The following is a 26,559-nucleotide window of genomic DNA, read 5'->3' as shown; positions in this document are numbered from 1 at the left end:
CCACTGAGTGTAATTAAAAACACTGAACTCATTTCCTGTGAATCCCTCGTGGGTGTGAAAGCAATTTGAATCCAGTATAGGAGTGGCGGACTCCGCCACTAATGGGGGAAGATAGACTACTATATACATGCTTGCAAATAAAGGTGCTAATTAAAATCTTAAAGGTTTCTTTGGCTCGTCCCTTGGAGAAGACTTTCTGGTTCCTGGAAGGAAGCTTTCTAAAGGTTCCACTTGGAAGTTCAACCAGGAACCCAACATACGCAGAACAAGCTGTGACAGGTTTTACCCTTCTATCAGAGGTTGGACAGAGAACCTTTCTATGGTGTAATGGTTCCACCAAGAGCCCTTCCTGTCCAGAACCTTTCTACCTTCCAACACACCTCTAACAAGAACCACCAAGAACCATTTTATTTTCCAAGGAAAAACTGCTTTTAATTACTTATTATTTTCGTCTTTTTACATCTTTTAGTCGTTTTCTTTGGCCGTTGTTTTCATCTTTTTATGTGTCCTATGCTGTTTTTGTCTTAAATGCATTTTTGTTTTGTTATGTCTCCTTTGCCTTGTTGCGTCATTTTTGTCTCGTTAGACATTTTACATAACTTTCATATTGGTACATCTTTGACTCATTTTCATCTTGTTACATGTTTTGCAACATCTTGCATTGTTTTCATCTTGTTTTGTCTTTTTACGTTGTTTTTGTTGTTACGTTGTTTTCGTCTTGTTTTGTCTCTTTTGTTGTTTTGTTATCGTGTTATGTCTTTTTGCGTTGTTTTCATCTCTTTGTGTCATCTTTTTTCGTCTTGCATGAAAACTAAAGTAAAGCGTGTTTTCAAAATGTAAGGACTAAAAAGTACAGATATTTACTTTACAACGTAGGGAGTATAAGTAAAAATTTATCCGTAAAAAGAAATACTTGAGTAAAGTACAGATTAAAATTGAAAAATCTGCTCAAGTACAGTACCAAAGTATTTGTACCTGATTACTTCCAACACTTTAAATAGAACTAAGTAGGCTATAACTTTATAAAACTGTTTGACACTTTTTTTTTTACTGACTTTATAGTATCATAAATGTTCTAAGTGGAACCACTCCAGCCTTTAATGGTTCTTCAGGCTTGCACAGCACACACACAGATAGAGCCTGAGCACACAGTGGGAAAGAGCTACACACACTCACCATAGGATTTTAACACCTCCTACTTGACTGTGTGCAGCAGGCAGAGCTGTTACCTAGTTACAAGCAAGAGACGGTGCGACCTGCGTGCAGTTATAATGTTGCGCTGGTGACTTTCAGTGCATCAGTCAGTCAGTCAGTCAGTCGGTCGGTCCTGGAACAGACGGAGGAGGAAAAACTCGGAGCGGAGTGCTGCACGGCGGACGATGAGAATAAAACACGTCCTGACAGGGAATAAACGAGGTGCACCTGCTCTTCTCGCGTTGTTTCATCACTAAAAAGCCTAAATCACACCGGACGAGACCGGGCTGGGGAGCATCGCCGCTTTGAAAAGTCTCAGTTTTAAAGGTAAGTTGACAGAGTGCATGAATCTGACTGAAGCTCGACACGTACTGTTCAGTTCGCTGGACGTTTGCCGAAAATGCAACAGCAGCAAGTGGCTGAATGTGGACCGATGAGCGCCGAGTGGACAGTCCGTGTGTCTCATCTCACCTGTGAGGGTTTTAACATCAGAAAAACCAACAACAAATCTCTCTGAAATGCCTTTAATTACTCCAGAGGCGACCGTGGAAACGTTTGAATGAGGAGGACAGATTTAAAGAAGGGGGGGCATGTTTGCAAAAATGTCTCAAGACTCAAATTTAAAGCCCTGATTCTTGACAAATAATAAACTGTAGCCTAGATTATTGATAATCAGGGCTGGGAGGGTTACTTTAAAAATATACCTGTAATTACCTGTTTTAAAATAAAAGTAGTCAGCAACTAGGGCTGCACAGTTAATTGAAATTTTATTTGAATTGCAGTATGGCTTTCTGCAGTTCGGTCCAATATTTGTTAAAGGCGAAATGTGCATCAGAAAAACTATTAAATAAATGAATGTCGTGAGACAGAGATGTCCTTGTCCTTCATTTGGTACAGATTCCTGCAAAAAATAAAAAATAAATAAATAGATAAACACACCATAGTCATCATTCAGCCTTACTTTAAAGAAATTACCTGTTAAAAAAGTAGTTACTAATCTAATCCAAGTATCACAATACCAAAGTAATGTAAATTGATTACTTTTCATTACTTTTTGATTAATATCAAATGAGGCGAAATTGTTTCGCCTGATATAATGTTTTATGTTTGTTGTGACGTTTTTTGGTTTATTCAGTTCCTCTGTTTGTTGTGTGTAATCTGAGCTGTGTTGTGAGACTCCTGAACTGTTGTAATGAATGTTAAGATTGAAATCCTGCTTATAATACCATTATTACGAAATATATCTTTAATTTTCTATCTATCTCTAGAATTTCGACAGTAATCTTAAAAAAGCAATAAGTAATTTGCTGTTTTGAGTGTACTATCCCTTTAACAGTTAATATACATTAGGAGTAAAACTCACCTCACTGTCAAACATAATTAAAACTCAGCACAGTGACCTAATCTGTGTGTGTGTGAAAGTAAGGGAGATGAAGTGTGTGTGTGTGTGTGTGTGTGTGTGTGTGTGTGTGTGTGTGTAGGCATGTGTAAATTATGGTGACATTATGTCATCTAATGCGGGCGGGAACGTGTTTTCTGCAGGGTGGGCTGCCACGTGCACGAGCATGACTGCTTTCGTGCACACACTTATTAATGTTAGAGTAAACATCTGACAGATGAAGTGTTGCATTTTCTATAGTTAAACCTGAAACTTTTGTGGAGATGACATCACAGCCTGCAACCTGCAACAAGCTCAGCCGTTGATTCGGTCTAAACTAAAAAGAAAAACCAGGAGTAACATGTTTTGTGGTGTTTTCTTCAACATGTTGTTAATGTGGCGTCATGTTTCAGGTACTGTAGATGTCCTCTGCGCAGCGTGCTTGTTTTATCTTTACCTCCACAAGCCTGTAGTGGATTAGTACACGAGGTGCACAAGAAAACACCAAAGGTTCTGTTTTAGTGAACCCAAATGCGCCCTGCGTCTGGAGCGTGCCGAAGCACTTCTGGTCATTTCACAGCCAGGCTCCCTTTATGCACCTGCACTTGAACACAGGATTGGATTTAAAATAATACATGACTCTAAGTTATCTGTGGGTGTGTTAGACACTGAGGCAGTCACTGCCAGTCACATGCACGCTGCCACCCCCTGCAAACACGGAGCTCTCCATCATGAAGCACTGACAGTTTTGGAAACCTGTGGAGTTTTCCTCACAGTATCATCTGTTACATGCACACATTCAAATATGAAAACAGCAGCTCAGCTCTCCTACTAGAATTCATTTTTCTGCATGGATAGTCCCCAAGTTTATAACCATCAGCAGTTTTTTACAGAAATTTTAATGAAATTGCAATATGGCTTTCTGCAGTTTTAAAGTTGCAGGAGGTTGCAGTATTTGTTAAAGGCAAAATGTGTGTCACAAAACTCTTAAATATATAATATCATGAAGCAGAGTCCTGTTCAACAAATCAGATTCTACAGACTTTATAGAATCAGTCAACATCACTGCAATTTGATATTTTTTCATAGTTGTTCAGCCCTACACTGAAATAGTTGACTTTTAAAATTTCATACTGAGAAATAAACACAGTCCTGGTAATGATCCAGATATAAATAAACAACGCTGTTTTGTTTCTGAGAACATGACCACAAAACTGAACCCAACAATCTCTATGGCATCACCGTCCACCACTGGGTCAAAATCCGCCAGGTGGATGCTGAAGGCGGGCTGAAAACCGCCAAATTGAACGTATTTTTCATTTTATCGTTGAACTACAACAGAATAATGCATCCAGAAGCACTTGAAACTGATTCACTGTGACCAGCTCTTCACGCCTGTGCTTTGTCTCACTATTTAGCATCTATAACATTTAACAAATGATTCATATCACAACACAATGTAGCTGTACACACATACAATGATATTTCAAGTGTTCTTTACTATGCAGTATTGCTAATATTGTTATGTCTGCTTACAACTGTATCATAATGTTGTAAACAATTCATTAAATGTTGATATACTGCTTTTAAACGTTAAATATGGAGACTGTAGCAAGGTATTATCTGCATATTAATGATTTCCAACATGTACAAGTGTCTTTAGTGTCTTGCTCAGTATGTTATAATCTGTATCCTGTTACTTTCTACCCCTCTGGTTTTCTTCTTGTGCTAATTCTTTATTGTACAGCAGCTTGCAGATACTTCTGCAGATTGTGCCTGTAGGTGCCTGCAGGGAGGTTTGTGTTCAGCCTCAACAAAAATGTACCGACTGTACCTGAAAAATCATTATTTTGTTCAAGAGTTTGGAGTTATACTTCAGATAAACACGCCTCTTTTAGCCACTTCCCCAGCAGGGGTGGATAATATGGACAAAATGGTTATTATACCGCCCAGCTTCATCTCAATTATTAATGGTTTTGTGTGCTAGAACGCTGTGAGCAGCTTTGTTAAAATGAATCATTCATCGACACAAGAGGACTGTGAACCAAATACTGTATCTTGTTATGAGAGTTGTATTGTGATTTGTTCAGCTTGTAGGAGAAAACACATTTTCAGTTCCTGAAAAAAAAAAACACCCCACTGTGTTTATGGCACTGTGAGATACTTTGATTACCAGCTGACATGATTTATTCAGCTCAGAGGAGCAAAAAAAAACCCCATCACGTCTCTTCCATGTGAGGCCACGTATGTTGTAAATGTTGCAAAAGTCTGCATCTTTACGCTGCATTTGATTTTTTTTCTAACATTTTTACATCTAGAACAGTAAGATTATTCAGTGTGTGTTCCTGGAAGTTGAGATTGTAATGAATTCACACTTGAACAGCAAAATTATGCCATCTTGGGAATTGAGAACTGGTTCTAAATCATCAGATCTGTTGCAGGGTTTGTATCAGTGTTGGAAATCCTTGAAAACATTTCAACTTTAATGTTAAGTTTTCAAGTTTTGAAAAGTGCATGGATTTTGAATAAGGTTCTTGAAACAATTGTTTTACTTTCCTAATAAATCACTACCTGGCTAAATAGTTGACTTTTTTAGGAAACAAAATACTATTAAAATTCAAATAAAAGTTGGAAACAGCCTAATTGCTTTTGCCTTTGTTATTAATTTAAGACTCTGCTCGAGCCTCATGTCTTTTACCAGATATAAAGAGCTGGACAAGCTTGATATTGGACCTTGAAAATGCTTGAAAAGTGCTTGAATTTGTGTGTTGTTGTGTTGTCCACGCTGCTGAGAACACGTGCTGAGTCTGTTATTGATGGAAGAAGCATCAAGCGGCACAGAACCAGCAAAGAGAATTCAGTCAGTTTAAAAAAAAAAAAAGACTCCAAACTTGCGATCATACAAACAGACAAACAGAAAAAGAAAAAAAAGAAAAGAAAAACTTTATAAATACGTAGCCTACTCACCGGGGGTAGAAGCACAGAAATCAAGGAAAAATGACCTGACCAACAAAAGCTGAGCAAGTTCAATTGAGTTTCTATTGAAAACCTGTCAATGATTTGACACGGCATCATGTCTTCAGTGTTTTCACTGAGGGAAAACAAACCATCATTGCACCTGTGAGACTGATGCTAATTACAGTTGATGTTGAATAGTATTTACAGTAATCAAACACAGTGATCATGATAATTAAAATTTGAAACAGTAATAGTGATTGTCTGGAATGTTACAGCAGTTACACCAGTAATTGTCTCATCTCTATATTTTAACATGGTCTGCCCTGATAACAAGTAAAAGAATAAAGTCACATTTGCTCTTTTTCCCCTTATTCACATTTGTTAGATACCATAGCTAGGTATGTTTGAATCTCAGATTTCAGGGTTTTTAAAAAACACTTTTCTGGGGACAAATTCTGCACAGACACAAGTCAATATAGTAAATGTTGGATATTTTAGGACACAAAACATAAGAGGGCAGAGGAAAAATGTGTTTTTTTTTAATTTGGGGATGAACTGTCCCTTTAAATTCCAGGAATTACATGTATACATGTAAACATAAATTAAAACAAATGCTGTGAAATGAAACCTAGCTGATCAGGAATTGATAAAGAATCGGTTAGATAAGCAGAATGCCAGTCCTACATCTGTCCATCCACAAAGTGAATCAGACAAATTCAAGAAATAAACAACACACACACACACACACACACACACACACACACACACACACACACACACACACACAGTTTCACCACAGGTGGGAAGTTAATCAGCACATCCCACGGCATAATTTCAGGCAAAATTGCCTTTGAAGAGGTGAATAATCCAGAAATGCATTTAAATTTCACAATGTGTCGCCTTGTCAAAGACAAAAAAACAAAACAAAACAGTGTTTAGGAGTAAAAACATTACAGTATCAAGCTACAGTTAAACATGTTAAGGTATTCTTTCTTCTTTAGGTGTTTTCAGACATAAAATGTCGAACATCACTGTCTTCCTCATGCTGCGAAAGCTGTTTATGTAAATGTTCCTCAGGGTTTTATTCAGTCATGACGGGACATTTAAGAGCCAAGTGCTCATGTGTTATGAAGCAGCGTCACTGCAGGAAATCAGCGGTGAGAAGGAAAAGTTAAATGATGTGAAGGAAGAAGAGTTTGTTCTGTTCCCTCTCAGGCTGCCTGACTGATGGATCTTAACACTTATTTTTCAGCTGAAGCATGAGTTTACGACCACCGCTCTTCTCATCATTTAAAGCAGTGGTTTCCAAACTTTTTCTGGCATGAACCCCTTTGAAAAAAGTTCTTTATGTTCTTTACATAAATCAACATCATATTCATTCAACTTTCACTTTGTTTTTGTTTTTTGTTTTTTTGTTTTCTCCCCTCATCATTTACGTGAAAAGTAAAATTTTATGTGAAAATAAGTAGATTAGTCTGTTAGCTTGATGCTAACACATAATGGGAATTACCATTAAGGTGCTAAAAGAAATTAGCATGAATTCACATGCTTAAAATAAAAAACAGCATGTCTGCTCAGACTTTCAGGCATGTATTTCCTGTTGTCGATGCAAACTACTACTAATAGCTGTTGAATTTACCTGGAAAGCTTCTGCTCCTCAACACACATTGCAATTTAAAAGGCAATATATCCTGCAGGGGCTGTTAGAGGTGGAGTGGGACGTCCATGTGAGTGTGAGGCTCTAAATTGTAGAAAATAATTAGCTTGGATGGGTGACAGGTGGATGATTTATGCGAACATGCAGATTTAGGCGACATCCGAGGCACTCCGTGCATCACTATCCACCTGTCAGAGATCTCTGAGCGCACTCCTCCGGTCCAGACACGAGACTGACGAGTTAAATTGCCTCCACATTTATGTAAAGAGGGCTTTTGTTTGTTATCACCTTGTCTTGAAAATGAAGCAGGAGAAAGAAAACGTTGATTGGTCTGCAGTGTTTCTGTGTTTCTCCCTTCAGACATTGAGATTGGCGTCTACCTCACACAGAGGACCTGTACGAGACAGAAAAATGTCAGCGAAGCTTAAGACTAAATCCAGAATTGGATGCCAGGTCTTGTGTGAATTCACTGGGTTAAATGTCTGTCTGATTAACTGAGACCAGAGGAGAAACATTCACTCTTCTAAAGCCCCAGAAAGAATGAATTTTCACTTAAACATGCACATCATTTCATATATAAAATCAGGGCTGTCACATTTAGAGCATACCAAGAATTAAAGGACTTCTGTGTCTGCAGGACTTTTGACAAAATAAAAAATAACCTCATGTATATTTCATTTGTATCATATTTGATACATCAGGCGTTTATGAATTGATCAATATAACACACAATTATGACAACCCAGGAATTGCTCAAGTGAAAATCAATTAAAAAAACCCAAAACAATTAATAACAAGTGCTCACTTGCTCATAACTGTTTGCAACTCACACATGATTTTAAGTTAAATTAGTGATTGTTGAATTTGTGATTGTGGCAGAAATTAAAACATGAAATTCAATAGAATAATGACTGCAGGGTTTAATAATAAGGGCTGTATCACGTTTAATGCACACGTTTTCAATGATTTTATTATGAAATAAGGTACAAAATATTAAGTAATTATAGGTTGTTTCACTAAGGTAAATATTGATGTTTAAATGTAACTGTTATTCTGTTATACTGAAGTAACTTTTTCAAAATTAGCAAATTTGTGAGGGCGGCCATGGTGCCTGCAGTGCACTGATATTCCACCAGAGTGCAGAGGACATGTCTCAGATTTTTCAGGAAAGTATTGATCATATTGATGCTGGAGAGGTCTCAGAAACTCATATATAAAATTTTAGGCAAATGGTGTTACAGGGTGAGAACTGCATTAAGTCAAACTTCGGACTGTTTATTCATATCTTGCTCTGTAGCTGCTCCGTAACCTTTACTCTACTGCATGATTGTTTTATTCTATTTTAACTTATTTTCATCCTATGTTTTATTTTGTTTTACTTTTCATATCGTCAAATGATATTTATGCCCTGTCTTTTTCATTGTCTTGTGTTTCTTTTATCTTTTTAAATTCCTTTCTGCCTTAGATAAAGTATTTTAAATAAATGTGATCTGGCCTGTTTATAGTTACTTTATTATTTTTCGTAATCTGATTAGATTTTCCTGATGCATGTAATCAGTTACTACCCAACCCTCCATATTCTGTAGGTCAGGCTCACCTAGTAAAATTATATCATCTGCATATAATACAATAACAATTTTAATTATGAAATTAATTAGCTTCCTTAATCTGTACAGTCAAGTCAGTATAAAGAGAGAGAGGATATCACCTTGTTTTCAGGAAGGCAGCAGCCTCAGGCTGATGGACTTCCTGTTGAGTTTAGAGGAGAGGAGGTTAAAAAAAATAAAAATAAACAGCATCCTCTTTAAAATATTCATCGATCAACATGCTGAGCCACAAGTCCCCGATTTATTCAAAGCAGTGAAAATTCATTCTGAATAATGACCGGAACAGATTCATGGACACTTGTGATTGTCAGTAACCCACACACAAACCGCATAAACACTCAAAAGTGTGTACAAGTTTTTTTTTTTATTTTCTTTACATGTTTAGATGAGCTCTTCCCACGCAGATATAAGTGGACACGTAGAAATGCATGTTGTGATGGCAACAGCTGTAGGTGGTTGGCAAGGAGTCCACAGTCCAGCAGAAACAATTAGCAGATTAATTGGAAAAAATGTGTCTGCAACTGTTTGATCAATTTTAATCAATGAATTGTTTAATATCTGTAATGTTTTCAAATGAAAAAAGTGCTAAATATCACCAAAGTTAGACCTTCTTAATTGTGGGGATGTACTACTTTTTTGCACTGTTGACCCTAAACCCTGTCATCTAGGTTTTAGTAAATTTAGATGGACATTTTTCACAATTTTACACACCGGTGTCACAGATGAAAAAAAATGTCATGTGACGTGGTCTAAAGAGCAGCACAGGGAAGAGGTTTTGGTGGATGGATTGGTCAAAAAAAGACAAACAGTACTTTCACTGAGGATGTTGCAGTTCATGTCCCATGTAAAACCAAACACCAATGTTGACTTATTTTAACTTTGGTTAAGTTTAGTAACCTACTTAACTTATGTCATGTACGTAAGTTAAATTAGATACATAACTTCTGTAAGTAACATACTTATTTTAACTGAAATCACAATCCTTTCCTGAACCTAAGCAAGCAGTTTTGGTGCTTAAACCTAACTCTGATTGTTTCACAATGTTAACACTGAGAAGAGACACCAGACTATTGTAACGGTTTGAGGTCTGTGTGTTGTGGTTGAGTTAGCTCAGCTAAGACGATAACCAAAAACTGGTTTCCACAATGTTCACACATAAACTACACACCAATCTCATCAAGCGTGTTTGTACAGCCACTATTCATTGTTCATGAACAAAATAGAGACCACATGTATGCTAAAGAAAGACATGAGCTGAGAGGCAAAAGAAGCTCAGAAACATGCAACTGTCTGTAGCCTGAACGCCACCCAGCCGAACTCAAGAAAACATAGTGGCATCATCTAAACATAATTTAGAGCATCACAAAGTATTATACATTAACTCTGTGACAGAGGAAAGGTTTGTTGAACCAAAATCTGGAATAATTAAAGATAAAATCCATAACTTTGTGCAAGTTGTCCCCTGTCTTCATGGGTGTAATTTCGACATGTCCGTCTCACTTTTTTATAATCTGACTCCGTCTCTCTGAACATTGTCCCCTGACTGTGAACCTTCCACAGTCCGGATGAAAGAAGACTGAAATGTTTATCCTCCAGATGGAAGAGTTGCTGTTGAGGGTCATGTGCTGTTTATGTGAGTCCACTACTTGTAAGTGTGACACCGCTGAGCTTATGTTCATTTTGATGTGTGAAAAACAACACATGGTGCGAAACGCGTCGGCGTTGCAGCTTTGAACAGACTCCGTCAACAAGAACAACCAGACAAAGTGATTACCAGATTACAGAAAGTGTCCCCACATAAAGTGGTACATTTTTGTTCTTGCTTTGAATTAATTATTAGTTAGCAAAAACACTAAAACAACAGTTAAATACACAAAGACGTGCAGCGTACTCAAACAACAGAATAGATCGGTGTTTGAGAAATATGCTGTTTTGCTTTCGGATGGAGATTTGGAAGAAAAGATCAATACCACTCAGACCACGTTTTCGCTTCTGACTTTCTAAAAGCAACATCAGACATTTTAAGGAAAAAAAAGGTCGATTTTACTGATGGAGATGCTCAAAAATACTCCTGACATTTGAAATGGTGCTCATGATGCTTTTATATTGATGTGAGATTGAATAGTGTGTAGTGCAGCTTTGCAGTAAATGAGGAGTGAAATGAAATGACCTCTGTGTGCCTTTATGGATGTGTCATTTGCATCAACTTCAAATATAATGTTGCTTATGTTTGATGGAAAAACTTACACATTTACACGGACTACCTTCATCTGTTGGAGGCGGTGACTGCTGACCGTGATGGCACGAATGAACAAACGACAGTTTGCTCCGATGCTGCCTCCAGGAAACAGCCATATGCTTCCTAACATCCGACATTGACAAAAGCTCCCTTCTTCTCCACTTTCATGTGTTACCGAACGAATTGCCAGTCATATTCATGGAAGCGTTACGACCTAAAGTTCTGCTCCTAACTTATTCAAAGAAATTTGGTCGCTTTAACCAGTGCAGCGAATACTTTTTCTAGAACTGCTTCCCTCAGTATTTCCTGTACATGCTGAACTGCAGCCTGTACATTGAAGGATTCAGAAGAGAGCACTTGGGAGCTTTGAGGCTCACCAGATTTGTTAACAAAGCAGAGTCACAGTAGACTCAGTGCCTGTTAGCCCTTTAGACTGTGGACATCAGTCTTGCCGCCTCCAGAGACTCACTGCTGCAGTTTGGTTGAAAGTGATGCAACTTTTAGCGCCTGTTAGTGTCAACATTTTTTGTGGATTTTAATTTAAATACTTCATGACAGTCAGCGCAAATTTACTCACAAAAGTTATTCAGATGAATGTAATACGAAGAGCTCCAATAGTCAATATTGGGTGTTTTCATACCTACCTTGTTTGGTTCAGACTTTTGGATATTTCAGTTTGATCTGCACCAAAATTACAGATGCGAAACCTCCTCTAGATGGTCCAGTTTGTTTTTAGAGTGAAAACATTTTTTTGGATGGTTGGATGAGTCAGCATGACAGCTGGAGCAGCTGCAGTGTTTGTGTCTGTGCGTTTGTTGCGATCCAGAAAAACAAGGATTAAACAATTATGATCTATAACATCCAAAATGTACAAAGCACTATATTTGGCCCGAACCGGAGAGAAAAAGGTATGCTGATGTGCTTCTGTTGGATATATCCGTGCATATTAACATTACCTCCACCTGACATCTGAAAGGACTGGTGGTTTCACTATTATCCATAACAGAACACTTTAGAGTACATGTTTGCACCAAGGACAAAAAAAAAACATTATCTTTTTAAAAGTGAGAATTAAGTGTTGATATTGTGTGAAGCATCTGTATTGTTGCTATGGTTACTGCCAGTACCATAGCAGCAATAGTTGTTAAGGCTATTAATTACAATGTTGACTTAAATTATGTTGGAGGTGTACTGGGATATGATATTAAAGACAGTATTTTCCATGGCTATGGAACAATATTAGTCCATGGAAAATTACTCAGCATCTTATACACTTAAAATACACTGCTGTCAACTTAAAGGCTCACATGAAGGCCATATCTTGTGGTGAATAAAAAGTTGTTTATCTACATCTTGTTATAACCTTCGTTCTTTGTTGTAAACCACAATAATAATTTTCCATTCTCTGCTACTCATGTCTGCTCAGGACTGTTTGGTTAATCACTTGGCAAACCACTGAACATTCACTCTCGGTTTTCAAGGTGAGGAAATACAAAAGAAGCCTAAACAAACACGCTATTCAAACAGCTCTGCCAACGTCCTTAACCGTGACCTCGACCCACGTTCCCACTGCCAGTATGAGTCCAGTCAGTACTGAGCGCCCACTCAGTCCAGTATGATTGATGCCTTTGTTAATCAGGAGAGTAAATTGAACCACTGGTGTCACGATGCGCCGCTACTGTGATATTTAAAGTTGTCCTCATTTGTTATTGTTAATTTATAACGTTGCATGCGTCATGCGCTCCTGCAGCCTACCTCATAGATTAAATAGGATTTCAACCTATTTAATATACCGTTTATGGCTCCAACTCACTATTTGGCTGCTGTACTCATTTTTGCACATAAAATTGCTTCATTTTGCTCCTGGTTATAATACATACAATTTGATAATATCCTGTAGAAATGCACTGATTGCAATTGTCTTGGCTACCTCCGATTTTCTATGAACTGTATTTACAGGATACACAAGCATTTTTGTAACCTTTCTTTAATGTAAAATTAAGTTGTATTTTCATAATAAAGCAGTGACTATTAAACAACTTTTTCATTTCATTTCACAATCTCATGAGATCTCGTAGGAAACGTGATTTCACGTGATCTCATGGAAGCAGATGTTAACAAACCAGAGTTTGCTGCAGTAAAACTTTGCAGTGAGAAAAACAGAAGCAGAAGTTAAACAAGTGTTAATGAGAAAATGTTAGAGGGGATACATCAACGCAGGGTGGTGGCCGGTTAATTGGCGCATCCCTAATATACTGTAAGTAATCCACTGCCAGCATAATGTGCTGTTTACATGAGCCATATCAATCTGGAATATTGTCATGTTTGGAAGAATAGTGGAAAATTTGTGTGCATGTAAACGTAGTCACTGAGCATAAGTCAGATGAGAGAAGGGTTGATAAGAGTGTTGCTGTGTTTATTTTTTTTTTCCGCATTTTTAGTTTTAGCTCAGTGTTTAGAACAGTTGAACCTACAATAACTGACTTTTTTTTGGCAATGTGAAAACAAACTGAACACAGCATTGACTTATCATGAGCAAACAGTTGCTTATTTACACATATGAGCATTACGGAGCAACATTATCATTCATTTGCCTTGTTTTTGTCCACCTGAAATCCAATATTCACTCTCTTTTAGCTGTTTTCGGTCTCTGCCTACGTATGAGGGAAATATGTGGCTCTTTATCTGCTAAATTCTCCACTTTGTTCACCAGGTTTTGTCCAACTATTTATCTGTGGTTTGCTGCTGAGCAGGTAGTGTACACAGTTTTTGTGGTAGAAAACGACACTGTATCAGGTTCACAACCAAATGTAGTGCAAGTTTTAACAACTTCCTACTACTACTTTAGCAACGAGTATCAGGACCAGTTATCAGGATGATCAGGGAAGCATCAGGACACTCAGTAACATCCAACATCTGAGAGAAAACCAGAGAGAATTTTCTCCAAATTCACCCAAATCAGTGAACAGAGTCATTAAGTTGTGTTTTAGTGAAAGTTATAATGTCGTGCTTTTGTGCAGTAATGTCGCGAGGCCCACAGACCATCATATGTTGCGTGTTGCTAACATTTGTGTTGAATCAGTCCACTGTAAAAAGCCTTGTGCATCATCTGCTGTCACAGATACCACTTTCACTAAAGTGAATTCTCACCGGCAGGTCTGTAACCACAAAATTTAGGGGAAACAGAACGAGTTTGAGGTGTCAGACATCTTGGAAGACAGATGAGGAAGCTACATGTCTTATCCCTGCACCACTAAAAGCTGAAGACAGATTGACAGGTGGATGTCCTGATGTTATTGGTTGAAATTGGTCGGTTCTTTATTTGGTATATATTTTTAAATACGTGCACAATAAGACGGATGGGAAGAAATCTAAATGGGTTAAAAATGCACTTTTCATTTCAGCTGTAAGTGCAGTTTATTGGCGCATCTACTGGTGACGTTTCTTGTGCTCTTCAGAGCATTCGCTGGAAAAGTAAAAGTAGAACTAAATATTTCAGATTTGTACTGAAACCAAACCTGTGCCCGTCAGCGTAAGCTCTGTGTAACTGCGTGTCTCCGCTGATGTGAGCTACATGGCTGTCAGGATGACGCACCTCCTCCCTGAAATACTCTGAACCTTTCAAGTGCTCCAGCTGTCAGAGACTCTGACCTTTGTGATGGATGCTCGACTCAGCGGTGCAGCAGAGCTTGACAGCTACGATGCTGGCATTTCCGCTCCTGCAGCGAGCTGCAGTCAAAACTGTGTGATGTACAAACATTTCCTCACCTGAACTCACCTCAACAGCATCTTGGTGTTGAGTGATGTTAAATTGTAGGTATTTATTTAAGCCCTTATTGTGTGCTGACAGAGAATTTACTTTAACCCTCTTATTTAGCATTTATAAGCACTACATAAACATTTAATAAGTAGTTCATAACTCACTGTAATGTAGTTTTTAAGCAGCAGGGACTTTGTGCTGTATTTGTCAACAATCATAAGTTTTCCTAGAATGACATTTTAATTTACGACATATTATCGCAACTGTCATTCATTATCTGTTTGTTTTAATTTGAGTTTGTTTATTTGCAAAAATTAAAATCAAACAAATTAGATAAAAAATAGTAATGAAAATAAATGTGCTGGGAAAAGGAAGAGAGGGGGAAGGAAAGTGATCAACATAAAAAAAACTAAAAATCTAACAAACAGTGAAAAGTGAAAGCATAATAATAGAATCTAAGCCAAGTTAAAGGTAAAGGTGTGACTTTTTAATAGGACTTTAAAAGCCGTAATGTATGTCGGTGCACAAAATGCAAAGAGAGAAAACAAGAGATATGAAAAGAAACGCTGTACGCTGCAGCTGTGTGACGCCAAGTTAACTGCAAGAAACTGCATGAAGCGTGGCACATTCATTTACAGTCTACTCATCTGTTTTCACTCTAGTGGCAGTGTAGAGACTGTTTATGAAGCGTGCAGATGTCAAGTGTTGAGATTAGATTCCCTCAAACAAATGACTTCCTCTGCAACAGTCTGTCGTCGTGCTGACTTACTCTTCAGCAGTTCAAGGGTTCATAATTCAATTCAGATGCTTTTTTCTGAAACCAATTTACGCTTGTGAATAAAATGAAGTTCTAAGTTCCTAGATTATAAATACATTAGACTGATTATTAGTCTGATATTTACTTCTGTTGATTCATCATCAAAGATTTACCGACCTGATATGTACCAAAACTAACACAGCTGATACTTTTTTTATATTTATTGTTATCATTATTTATTATTTATTATTATTATAATACAAGCATACTCAAAGCAAAGCTAACTGGACAAAATAAAAATAGATAATATATAAATAAGAATCAAATGGACTAAAACTACATGTACTTTATTTCCTCGGTCAGTCCAGAAGTCCTCGACCAGATCTACAGTCACAGCAGGACATACATCTGTCCCCGCCAGCAAATTACAGACAATCACCATGGTAACAGTGTCAATAAGATTCACAAACACACAGCAAAAATGCACCTAGTCTTCGTCAGAAAATCAGCAATAATTAAGAGAAAAGAAAAATAATTCTTAATTACATTCTTAAACCAGGTGACTGATGGTTTCTGGGTTTTCCATTTATATGAATGAATGTGTTTTTACATTCATCGTGTAATTTTTCTCAAAACAGCAGCTTACTGTAAATTGTAAATACTTTTGTTTATTCAGTAAAACATTACGGTGTTTGTATAATTATTCCAGTAAGATCAGAACTCCCTGTGGAAAGAAAATGTGCTTCCCATCTACAGTCATTGTAATTTCCAGGGAAAGAAAAAATTAAGCGGGCGGCACGCCTTCATGTTTCAGATAAGGCAGCTTTCACCTTCAGCCGCTCCGATAGCTGCAGGTTTGTTTTACAACATGACGGCGCTTCTGGTAAGAAATGCTACGTACGGTTTTGTTTGATTAGTCCAAGATTGTTTGAATGAACACTCTGACCCAATTATGCTCCTGGTTGATTTGGAGACATGTCGTACAGCAAACACTTCTTGAGAAGGGATGGAAATTGATAAGGTGCTTATCGACCTGATTCTTTCATATTGATTCCTGATCATTTTTCTCTGAACACAATGTAGAAACAGATTAGGAAAGCATGCATCTGACTCAGGGATACAAAAGGTCCACTGTTTAATGTGGAACCAGTTCTAGCTGGCGAGCTGTAGGAACCGTCCGTCTTGTGTCTCACTTCCCAACCGTTACAGCGAGCACTGTTGTCATCCTCTTGTCATGTTTCTGCTTCTTCACCATGACTTCTTGTTGTTGCAAGTTTAAAGAGTGACATACATGTGTTTTTAGTAGTTTTATTCATTGATTCAGGTGTGAAGTTTGACATTTTAGCACACAGTATTTGAATTCTACATATTGTATTATAAATATGTATAGCGACTGCCCTTTACTGGTTGAAACCCGGCTATTGCAATTTATCTTGCTATTGGCCAATCTGGAAGCAGATGATGTATACAGTGGGAGCTTTCGTCACCAAGCAGTCCCCTCTCCCCACCCGCCCGATGGCCCAGTGTCTCAGCCCACCTCTTTCAGCCCCCGCTCCTGAGTGGGACTCTGTGAAACAGCACTCGCTTTTAAATCTATACTGATTTAGGCTCAAATAAGAAGCTTCTGTTTGTTTACTTCACAGTGGAACCAAAGACCGAGTGTTTCAACAATTACTCCCAATTTGATGCCAAATCTGCCACTGTTATCACGGTTCATGGCATCTGTGCAGAATGGAAAACTTGAAGGGCTTAGCGACGGTAACTAAGGAGGATGGAGCTAAGCGAAGGGTCAGTTTTTATCCAGCATGAGAATGGTGGATTCAGCCACTAACAGTAGAAACTACTGTATAAAGAGATAATCACTGAATCTAAGTACATTAAATTGTTACTGCAATGTCTCATGTCTGCAGCCGGCCTCCCTTCAGGAAATAAAATATTTTCTCAACTACACTGCTGTGACAACCAATGACTGTAGACTACATGTCATCATCACCATTCACCATTCTATGCTTTATATACTGTTATATTGTTGTACTTTATATACTTTGATCTTATTTTACTTATTTTTTATTACATTTCCTATTGGACTTCTACTTTTTTCTGCTGCTGTCAAATCAAATTTACCCTACAGGGATCAGTAAAGGTTCATCTCATCTATCTTATCTTATCTATACCGTGCTTAAACACCTACTTCATGTATCTAAAGCAGCCTGTTACATGAATCACTCAATATTTATTCCAGCACTCTGCATTATATTATTCTTACTTCCAATTTACAGAACCACCCTGACCTTTACAAAGACATTGTGTGTTGGTGTGTTCATTCTTGCTGTTGATTTTTTTCACCTACTTGTATGCACATTACAGTTATTTTTACCTCCTTGTATTTAGCTGTATGTCTATTTCTATCTTTAAAATTGTTCTTGTTGTCTGGAGTCGACAAATGTGTATAAAGCTGATTCTGATGATCAGAAATATTAGCAGAAAAACAAATTAAATATGTTGTCAGTGAACATTTTACTAATATGTTGTGACTAAACAACATTTTCTCATCCGGCTGGCGTTACATTTGCTTCTAGTTGTACATACACATAAGTTATATAGGTGACAGCGTTGGTGTACAGATTGTTGGTTACAAGCTGTCAGTTGTGTTTGCAAAAGCTCAAGCAAGACATTGAAAAAATGTCCAGTGTGAGTCAGTGGATAAACAAAGTGGCAAATATGTGTCACCGGTAACAGCATGACCACAAGAGATGAGTCCTCGATGCAGCTCAGACGGTCAGCCTATCAAAAGCAGCGGACATCAGAAGAGTTAAATATAGATCATATGTAATTTTAGCCTGGGTGTCCTGATTTTTCAGATGCTGTTGACACAAAGTATTTTGCCTTTATCTTCACACGGTTGCAGCCTTTGATGAGCCAAAGCATTGCAGAAGCGACTTGCGATTATATGGCGGTGTCGGTCAGCTCTGATTGTTCTGTGCAGACACACACCCACTCCTCTCGTGTCATTTGAAGAAAAGAAAGGCGGGCGATGAGGCATTCGGATCATGGGATATCTGGCTCCCGCGTGACAAAGGCAGCAGTTCAGAACCTCAATTTAGAAACGGAATGGATTTCCCCTGTCAGGGAGCGTCGAAAGGCCTGAAAGGTCCCGTGCTGTTCAGTGTGATTAATGAGACGGAATAAAATATGGCAAATACAGTGCAGGCATCAAACTGTTTGAGATGAGAGATGTAGACGGGGAGGTCGATAAATCGATTTCGCTGAGGCATCACAGTTGCAGCTGTGCTTAAGTTTTGAAAGAGATGCATAGAGAGCTGAGAACAGCTGAACTTGAGCTAATTAATTTCATTTGTCGAAATAACCAAGTGCTTTTTATGTGATAACGGGCTAATTTAGCTTGTTATCATTATCATTATTATTATTAGTATTAGTAGTAGTATGTGTAACATTACTAATGAACTGAAGTTTATGAAAAGTTCTGTTCGTTGATGTTGGTGCACATCTGGAAAGCTTGTTTAGTTTTTGTAGTGTAACTTGTGTAATGGTGTACTTCAGCCATTGTGGAATACTTCAAGGATTGTGGCTTGTGACTGTAACATGTGCAGCAGAGAGGCTGAAAGACATAATTTCCCATGATGCACTGCTGAGATTGCTATTTTGTTCCAATGCGCAAATGTTTTGTTAGTTTGTAACCCAAGTTTTCTTGTTTCTTGGTTTGGTTGCTTATTGAAGCTGTTTTGCATGGATACGGCTACAGGTGTGCCTTTGCTGTGCCTCAGACACAAAAAGTTTGAAAACCACCGGATTACAACACCAGCACATCACAAGGATGGCTGGGAATGGTCAAAGCAAGCATGTTTGCTCAAAAAAACAAAACAAAAACAAGCTGCAACTAGAAAACCTCGCACTCTATCATCTTAAGTGTGGGAGTGTTTTAGACAGAGACTGAACGATGTTGTGCTCTGAAAGCTCTGTGAATTGGAAATGTCTTATCACAGCAGAGCAACTGCACTGCACAAACACTTGTAAGCACATGTATTTAGATGGAAGAAGGAGAACAACAGCTAATCTCCATGTAATTTCTGGGTGAATCTGGCCGCTGTTATCACAGCATGCAGTCAGACCCTGTCGAGGCTACTTCCTCAGACATAATTACACCATGACAGAAGTAAAGTCTGCATCTTGAAGAAATGGACACATTTACATCTTTTCACCATCTGACTAGAATAATAGAGTTTAAAACCTCCTCCTGAAATGGTCCGAGCAATCGGATTTCATCCAGTGATCCTCGGATGCATTTGCATTTAGCCTTTGTGATATCTGACTGCTATCTAATCCACCCATGAAGTGTAAATGGGGTCATTTTCTTCCTGCTGTTGTGCGTCTTTTGTTCTCTGTTTGTACTCCTCGGGTCAGTTTTCTTTGTTGCCATTTCTTGGATGTGTGTGCCAAGAAAGTCGCTCTGGGCCCTGATGGACTTGTTAAGAACGTTATGAATATGCAGGCAAAAGAACAGCAGTTTAGCAATATGAAAAGGGTTTATCTTCATACATGAATGATGATAACTAGCTACAATATAACCAAATGTAGCTAAATGTCTGCATGCATGCTGCCAGAGCTGTTGTTGTAAACATCCTGACAAGTGACGAGACAAGAGGGACAGATTTAGGAAAAATCTGCAGAGTCCTGTAAGGCAGAATGACGCACAGCACCTAGTAATAAATGCAAACAAGTGTCGCCAAAAGCATTTTATGGCCTTTTTGCACACTGTAGCTGTGGTAAAAGAAAACCCTCTGCTCTTTGTTGCCCTATTTGGTCAACAGTTTATTTAATTAAAGTGTAATATCAGCTCAGTCTACTAGGGAAGCAATATAGGGAACCCTGGTTATGAAAAACTCCTTCAGTGGCTGCATGAAGCACCAGGCTCAGGCTCGACCTGAGCTGTTATTTTATTGTACCCATCATTCAGCACCAAGGGCCAGCACAGTTCTTTTTTTTCTCTCTTTGAAACATTTTCAAACGAGACGAGAGGCGAAGAGAAGAATCTATTCTTGTTTTCCTGCCGTGTGTTGCCGGTTATTTGGTTCTGTTTGATTTACGACACTGATCTCTGGGTTTTCTCTTTCTCTTGTTTCCATGGTGATCCAGATTGCCAAATTGAATGTGAAATGTCCGTAATCACAAGGAATTGGAGATATTAAAAAAATGATTAATGTGACAATGAGCTGAAATGAAATAAGTTACCGTGGTCTCATAAAAAAAGACAGTAGATGTGTTGATTTTTCTTGTTTTGCTGTTTCAGGTTGGGTTTATTTTTCACGTGTCTTTTAAATTGAACTGCAGGAGACTGAAAGCCTTTTTTATAGACTCTGCAGCTGTCACCACTGAGGCGACAATAACCTTTCAGTCGGTTTGTTTGACGAACTCTATCAGTGAGCTCAGGGCACATCTGTGTTTTTCTCACTGCTGAATTTCTGAAAGCAACATCGGGCATTTTGAAAAACAGGAGAGGGTCAGAAATATTTCTTTCTTGAAATGGTGCCCATGACGCTTTTATTGTGATACCACAGTTACCACAATACAGCCGTGTAGTCACTGAAGAGTAAAATGAAACGAGAAGCTGTTATATGCCTTAATGGTTTTGTGGACATTTCCTCACATCGGCCTTAATCTAGCGCCCAGGAACGGTTTGGGGAAATTGAAAACATAGTTCAACATTTTGGGAAAAATACTTATTCTCTTTCTTGGTGAGAGTTTGATGGGAAGATTGGTAGCACTCTCATGTCTTTACACTAAATTTGAAACCACTGCCAGCCGCCAGACTTGCTTATCTTAGCAAAAAGACGGCTAGCTTAGGCAAGAAATAGTCCAGACCCACATTTTTGCACTGAAAACAATATATAATATGTTAATTAGTCAGACTTGGTGTTGGTGTCAGACTGAACCAATCTAGCTAAGCTAAGTGGCTACTGGTTTTAGTTCAGTATTTTCCAAACTGATCCTTATGTCTTTATACTAAATATGAAGCTATCGCCAGCAGCCATGTTTGCTTAGCTTTGCTTGGAAAGACTGAAAATGTGGAACAGCTAGCTTGGCTAAGAATTATTGCAGATCCAGAATGTGTAATATTTATACTGATAACCCAGATGTCGCTTTTTCCCTGCCAACATTTTTTAATAAAGTTGCCAGCCAGCGCCAGGGTTTTTGGCTAAATTAACTGATTTTTCAACACCCACAGAATATTTAGTTCTATGAATATGTTAATATGGAATATATCAAAAGAAAGGACAAAACTGTTAGTTTCAGACACAAAAAATATCTTGTTCTAGCTTCATTCATTATTTTTTATAAGCACTTTAATGTAGGTTGGTTGCATCAAAAAATACACTTTTCAGACAGAAACAGAAAATTGCATTTTTATGAAAGAGATAAGTTTAAGCAGAATATCAAATTCATGTTTTTATTTTATCACTTCATATGTGTGGCATCACTGTCGCTAGTGTGGTTAACATTAGGTTTGTGTGTCCCCTGGCCCCTATGCCCAAAACACTGCACGCAGGTCCCAGGGGCTGCGGTGTGAGCAGCCTCATTGTGTCCCGGCTGCTTCAGAGGTCCAGGGACTTAAGTGCGAGCAGCCGGACTGCGGTGCTCTTTGACTGGCTGCGACGTGATTCCCAGGAGCTGTAGCGCGACCAGCCTTGCTGTGTCCCAGCTGCTGTGGAGGTCCAGGGACTTCAGTGCAAGCAGCCCCGCTCTGTGCCCGGGCCCTGTGGCCGGCTCACGATGCTCCCTGACCCACGATTCTCCAGCTGAGCACCAATGTTGTCATGCTAGATAACACCATCTTCTTCTGTTGCTTAATTCCAGTGGTTCCCTTCTTCTTCGAGTGGTAATTTTTTGTCTGATGTCTGATTAATAGTCTCGCAGTACAGGAATGCTTTAAAATAAATGATGACATTAGTATGCTAAGGTACTCATAGTGGCAAATGCTAACTTGCAGATGTTAAGCAGGTAAAATGTATACCATGTTCATTTAGCTTAGTTTAACATGCTAGTGTGCTAATATTTACTAATTTGCACTAAATATAAAGCAAAGCTGAGGTTGATGATAGAGGTATCATGAATTTAGCCTATAGGGAACCTTATTATTAATGTCTACACAAAATTTTGACAATCTGATAATCTATCTGCTAGTTTTTGAGATATTTCAGTGACAGACCAACATTGGCATCTGACCACATCCCTAGCATGGCTATTATTAAAGGCTCTACTTTAGTTTCCTTCTCATTTCCAAGTGAAGGAGGCTGTTTAAACGCGTGGGCGAGTGTACCAGCTGTTGTAGTTGCTCAGAATGGAAGTTGTTTACCGAGCGTGAGTCTCCTGAGACTGCACACAGTCTCACCTCTGCAACCACCTCTCCTCTCCCTGTGTGTTCCTACTTCATGTTAACCAGAGTGCTACTGGGTTGCTAATGAAATGTCAATTATCAGCATTGCCCATTTGTGGGAACACACTTTGTTTAATTTGCCTGCTGTATCAATAGGACCAAATATAGCTGCTGTGGTCAAATCAATCTACCTGCAAACATCCATCTTCACCCGGCGCTAATTGTTTCCTGTCTGACTCATCATCTCATATCCACCTCTATCACATCTGCTTTTCATCATTTTATCTGTTATCTCATGCTTCTCTTTTTGTCTCTGCTCCTCGTCCTCTGAGTGTTATCTTCACCTGCTTCCTGTGTTTCTTCATTGTAAACACGTTGATGGTCACCAGGACCGGAAATTACAGTGTTTTATGATTGTTTTGGCTCAGTTCTCACAGTTTCAGGGTGAAAAATAACCAACTTACATGCTAAATTCTCACGTTTAAAATATTACAAATGTGCAACACACACACACAAAGCTCTTAATTACATGCTCAAAATAAGGCTGGGTGATATATCGATTATTTTTGTTATGTTCGAGTATGAATTAATGTGCACTATAGCAGATGACCATATTGTCATATTTGTGTTTTCAGTGTTTCTACTGGTCTTTGCTGAGGGGCTGTTACTTTACTTCAGTTAGCCAGAAAGAACATAAAAAAAAAAAATAAAAATAAAAACAAGTTCTGTTTACTATTTTCAAAACTATTGCAATATATTCCTTTGAAATTTTGAGTTTTCTCAGCTTTTACATTTTTACAGTGTACTAAGGTATGGAGGTTCTTTTGAAGTGGTGTAAACTGCTGTTTATAGTAATGTTACATGTTTTCTTGAATATCTACAGTGGATGAGAGAGCTTGACGCACTGCAGTCTAAGAAAAAACTTGAAAAAATAAGAAAAACACAAGCAAATTAAGAAAACATCTTCCTCAATTTAACAAATTAGAAACTAACTGCAAATACACAACCAAGTACATTTTCTCATGTCCTTGGAAAACAAAGATGTGTTACATTTCTTTTCATTTCAGTCTCTTCAGAGATGAAACAGACATAGAAAACGTCAACTATTCAGTTAGGTAACTAATTGTTTTTTCTCCCCCAACAGAACAGATGGGCGGGAGCTGAGACGGCAGGAGGACGAAGCGACAGAAAGAGCACATCCATGGGTGTTGTCTCACTTCCCAGGCTGGAGATGACGGATGAAATGTGGGAGAGCGGCAGCTTTGCCAGCCCCTCGCCTGGACTCCCCCTCTTTCTGTTCATGTTCAATGACAGCGATCTGAACGAGACACTGTTCAACTCCACCAACAACTCCACCAACAGCACCATCTCAGATGTCTCTTCTGGTCCCAGCGTGGCAGGGGTCCTCATCCCACTTATATACATAATTGTTTGTATTATCGGCCTCGGTGGAAACACTTTAGTGATTCACATTGTGTTGCACTACTCAAAGATAGAGTCAGTGACCAATATCTACATCCTCAACTTAGCCATCGCTGATGAGCTCTTCATGTTCAGTCTGCCTTTCCTGGCGGTGCAGAACACCCTCCAGTCGTGGCCGTTCGGCTCCTTCATGTGCCGTCTGGTCATGACCGTCGACTCCATCAACCAGTTCACCAGCATCTTCTGCCTGACTGTGATGAGCATCGATCGCTACCTTGCTGTAGTCCACCCCATTCGGTCTTCAAAGTGGCGGCGCCCTCAGGTGGCCAAAGTGGTGAATGGCACTGTCTGGGCTTTGTCGTTTCTTGTTGTTCTTCCTGTGGTCATCTTTGCCAACATCCTCAAGCCAGGAGGTACCTGCAACATTGCCTGGCCACAGCCAGCTGACATCTGGCAGGCGGCTTTCATCATTTACACCTCCACAGTTGGATTCTTCTGCCCTCTTCTCATCATCTGCCTCTGCTACCTGCTCATCGTCTTGAAGATACGCAGCTCGGGTAAAAAAGTCCACGCCACCTCAACCAAGCGGAGGAAGTCGGAGAGAAAAGTGACACGAATGGTTGTGATCATTGTTGCCATGTTTTTCTTCTGCTGGCTGCCTTTCTACGCCCTCAACATCACCAACCTGTTGGTGGCGCTGCCACCAGAGTATCAGGGTCTTTACTATTTCTTCGTCGTGCTCGGCTATGCTAACAGCTGCGCCAACCCCATCGTCTACGGCTTCTTGTCGGACAACTTCAAGAGGGGTTTCCGGAAAGCCCTCTGCCGCTCCACGAGGAAGGTGGAGAACCACGAGCCCATGGAGCGGCAGCAGCAGCAGGAGGAGGGCAGGACAGCGCTCATGCCCAGGGAGAGCCTGAGACGGGCGATCAGGGACGAAGAGGACGATGACGATGAGGATGTCTCAGAAATGACTGAGATCTACAGGATCGCCCAAAATGGCAACAGCAGCTTCCAGCCGCAGAGCTCACAGCCGCTGTTCTCAGAAAGAGGACCGACTCCAGGAGCTACAGACCCGCCGTCCCCGGACAGGAAGGACAAAGCTGGGGACACGAAAGGCAAAGATCCAGTCAACGGGTCCACACTGACTGTACCATTGCTTCTCAATGGAACCAAAAATGGGAGCATTAAAACTCTGCCAGAGGAAAACTTGGAACAGAGCACCTCATTGGAGATAAGTTACTTATAGTGTAAAATATGTACTCTGTTACTTTAATTGAACTCAGTATTACAACACAGAGCAGTCTGCCTGTAATCCAAAACTTTAATCTGGTTGTAATGGAGTAAAAAGCCCATTAATGAACACTTTAGAAGAACTCAGACGGGCCGTAGAATCGCTATTTTTGATCAATGGACTCAAAGTTTCTTTAGCATTTGAAGGAGTTGCTAAAGTTTTCCCAACATACAGAATGTGTTACTGTTTATATTGTGTACATATGCATGGTTGAATGTGCAGAGTTGTGCCTTTATTTACTTTTATCACATGTATCTTGTTAATTGTTGTATTTGTAGCTTTTTTATCCATAATGTGACAATCATTTGCTCAAATTTTAACTGTATTTAAGCTTTAGTCAACATTCACTGCAACCATCTGCATATTATCTGAAGATTGATGAGTTGATTGAAGATATGAGTTCCATGCCTGTAACCCCATCTCGTACTGATTATATTTATGTACTACTTTGTAATTGCTGCCAGGATTATGTTGGATTATTATAGGAGGTGGTCAGGGTGGATGGCGAGTGTACAAAGCGTAAGACAAACAAAAGCACTTTGGTTAAGATTAGTGAAACATCTTTCAGTTAAATTTTAATAAATGTGTGTTTTGCGCTTCAAGATGCTTTTGACTTTTTCTATTAAACCAAGACCATGATCTTTCCTCAACTTAACCAAGCGCTGCCAGAACCAAAAATATCCATAAAACCTTAACTTTTAGGGTTGTTTAATACCACTTTTATGTACACCAAAATTAGCGTGCATATGCAGATTTTTTTAAATGCTCCTGAACCTGCTAACAATAGGCGATAAGGTAATTTTTTATTGCCAGTAGCCTGAATTGCCTTTTGTTTTTTGTCCTCTGGTGTGCGTTTGAAAGCTGAGACTCAGCTCATGTCTGTGCAGGTCTGTGTGTGTT

The 26,559-nt window shown here is 39.0% G+C and overlaps 1 protein-coding gene across 1 annotated transcript; it reads left to right on the top strand.

Moving 5' to 3' along the window:
• Nucleotides 1-1,045: 1,045 nt before the first annotated feature.
• Nucleotides 1,046-26,261, top strand: LOC146309125 (somatostatin receptor type 5-like). Its single transcript, XM_084744534.1, has 2 exons — nt 1,046-1,521; nt 24,088-26,261. Exon 2 carries the CDS (start codon nt 24,145-24,147, stop codon nt 25,612-25,614), a length of 1,470 nt encoding a protein of 489 aa, XP_084600660.1. The 5' UTR covers nt 1,046-1,521; nt 24,088-24,144; the 3' UTR covers nt 25,615-26,261.
• The last annotated feature ends 298 nt before the right edge of the window (nt 26,262-26,559 follow it).

The sequence above is a fragment of the Lutjanus erythropterus genome, chromosome 19 (genome assembly GCF_056507025.1).
Source record: "Lutjanus erythropterus isolate fLutEry1 chromosome 19, fLutEry1.hap2, whole genome shotgun sequence".
Lineage (NCBI taxonomy): Eukaryota > Metazoa > Chordata > Actinopteri > Lutjaniformes > Lutjanidae > Lutjanus > Lutjanus erythropterus.
Note: the sequence above shows the minus strand (reverse complement) of the source record. Positions and strands in the feature narration are given on the sequence as shown.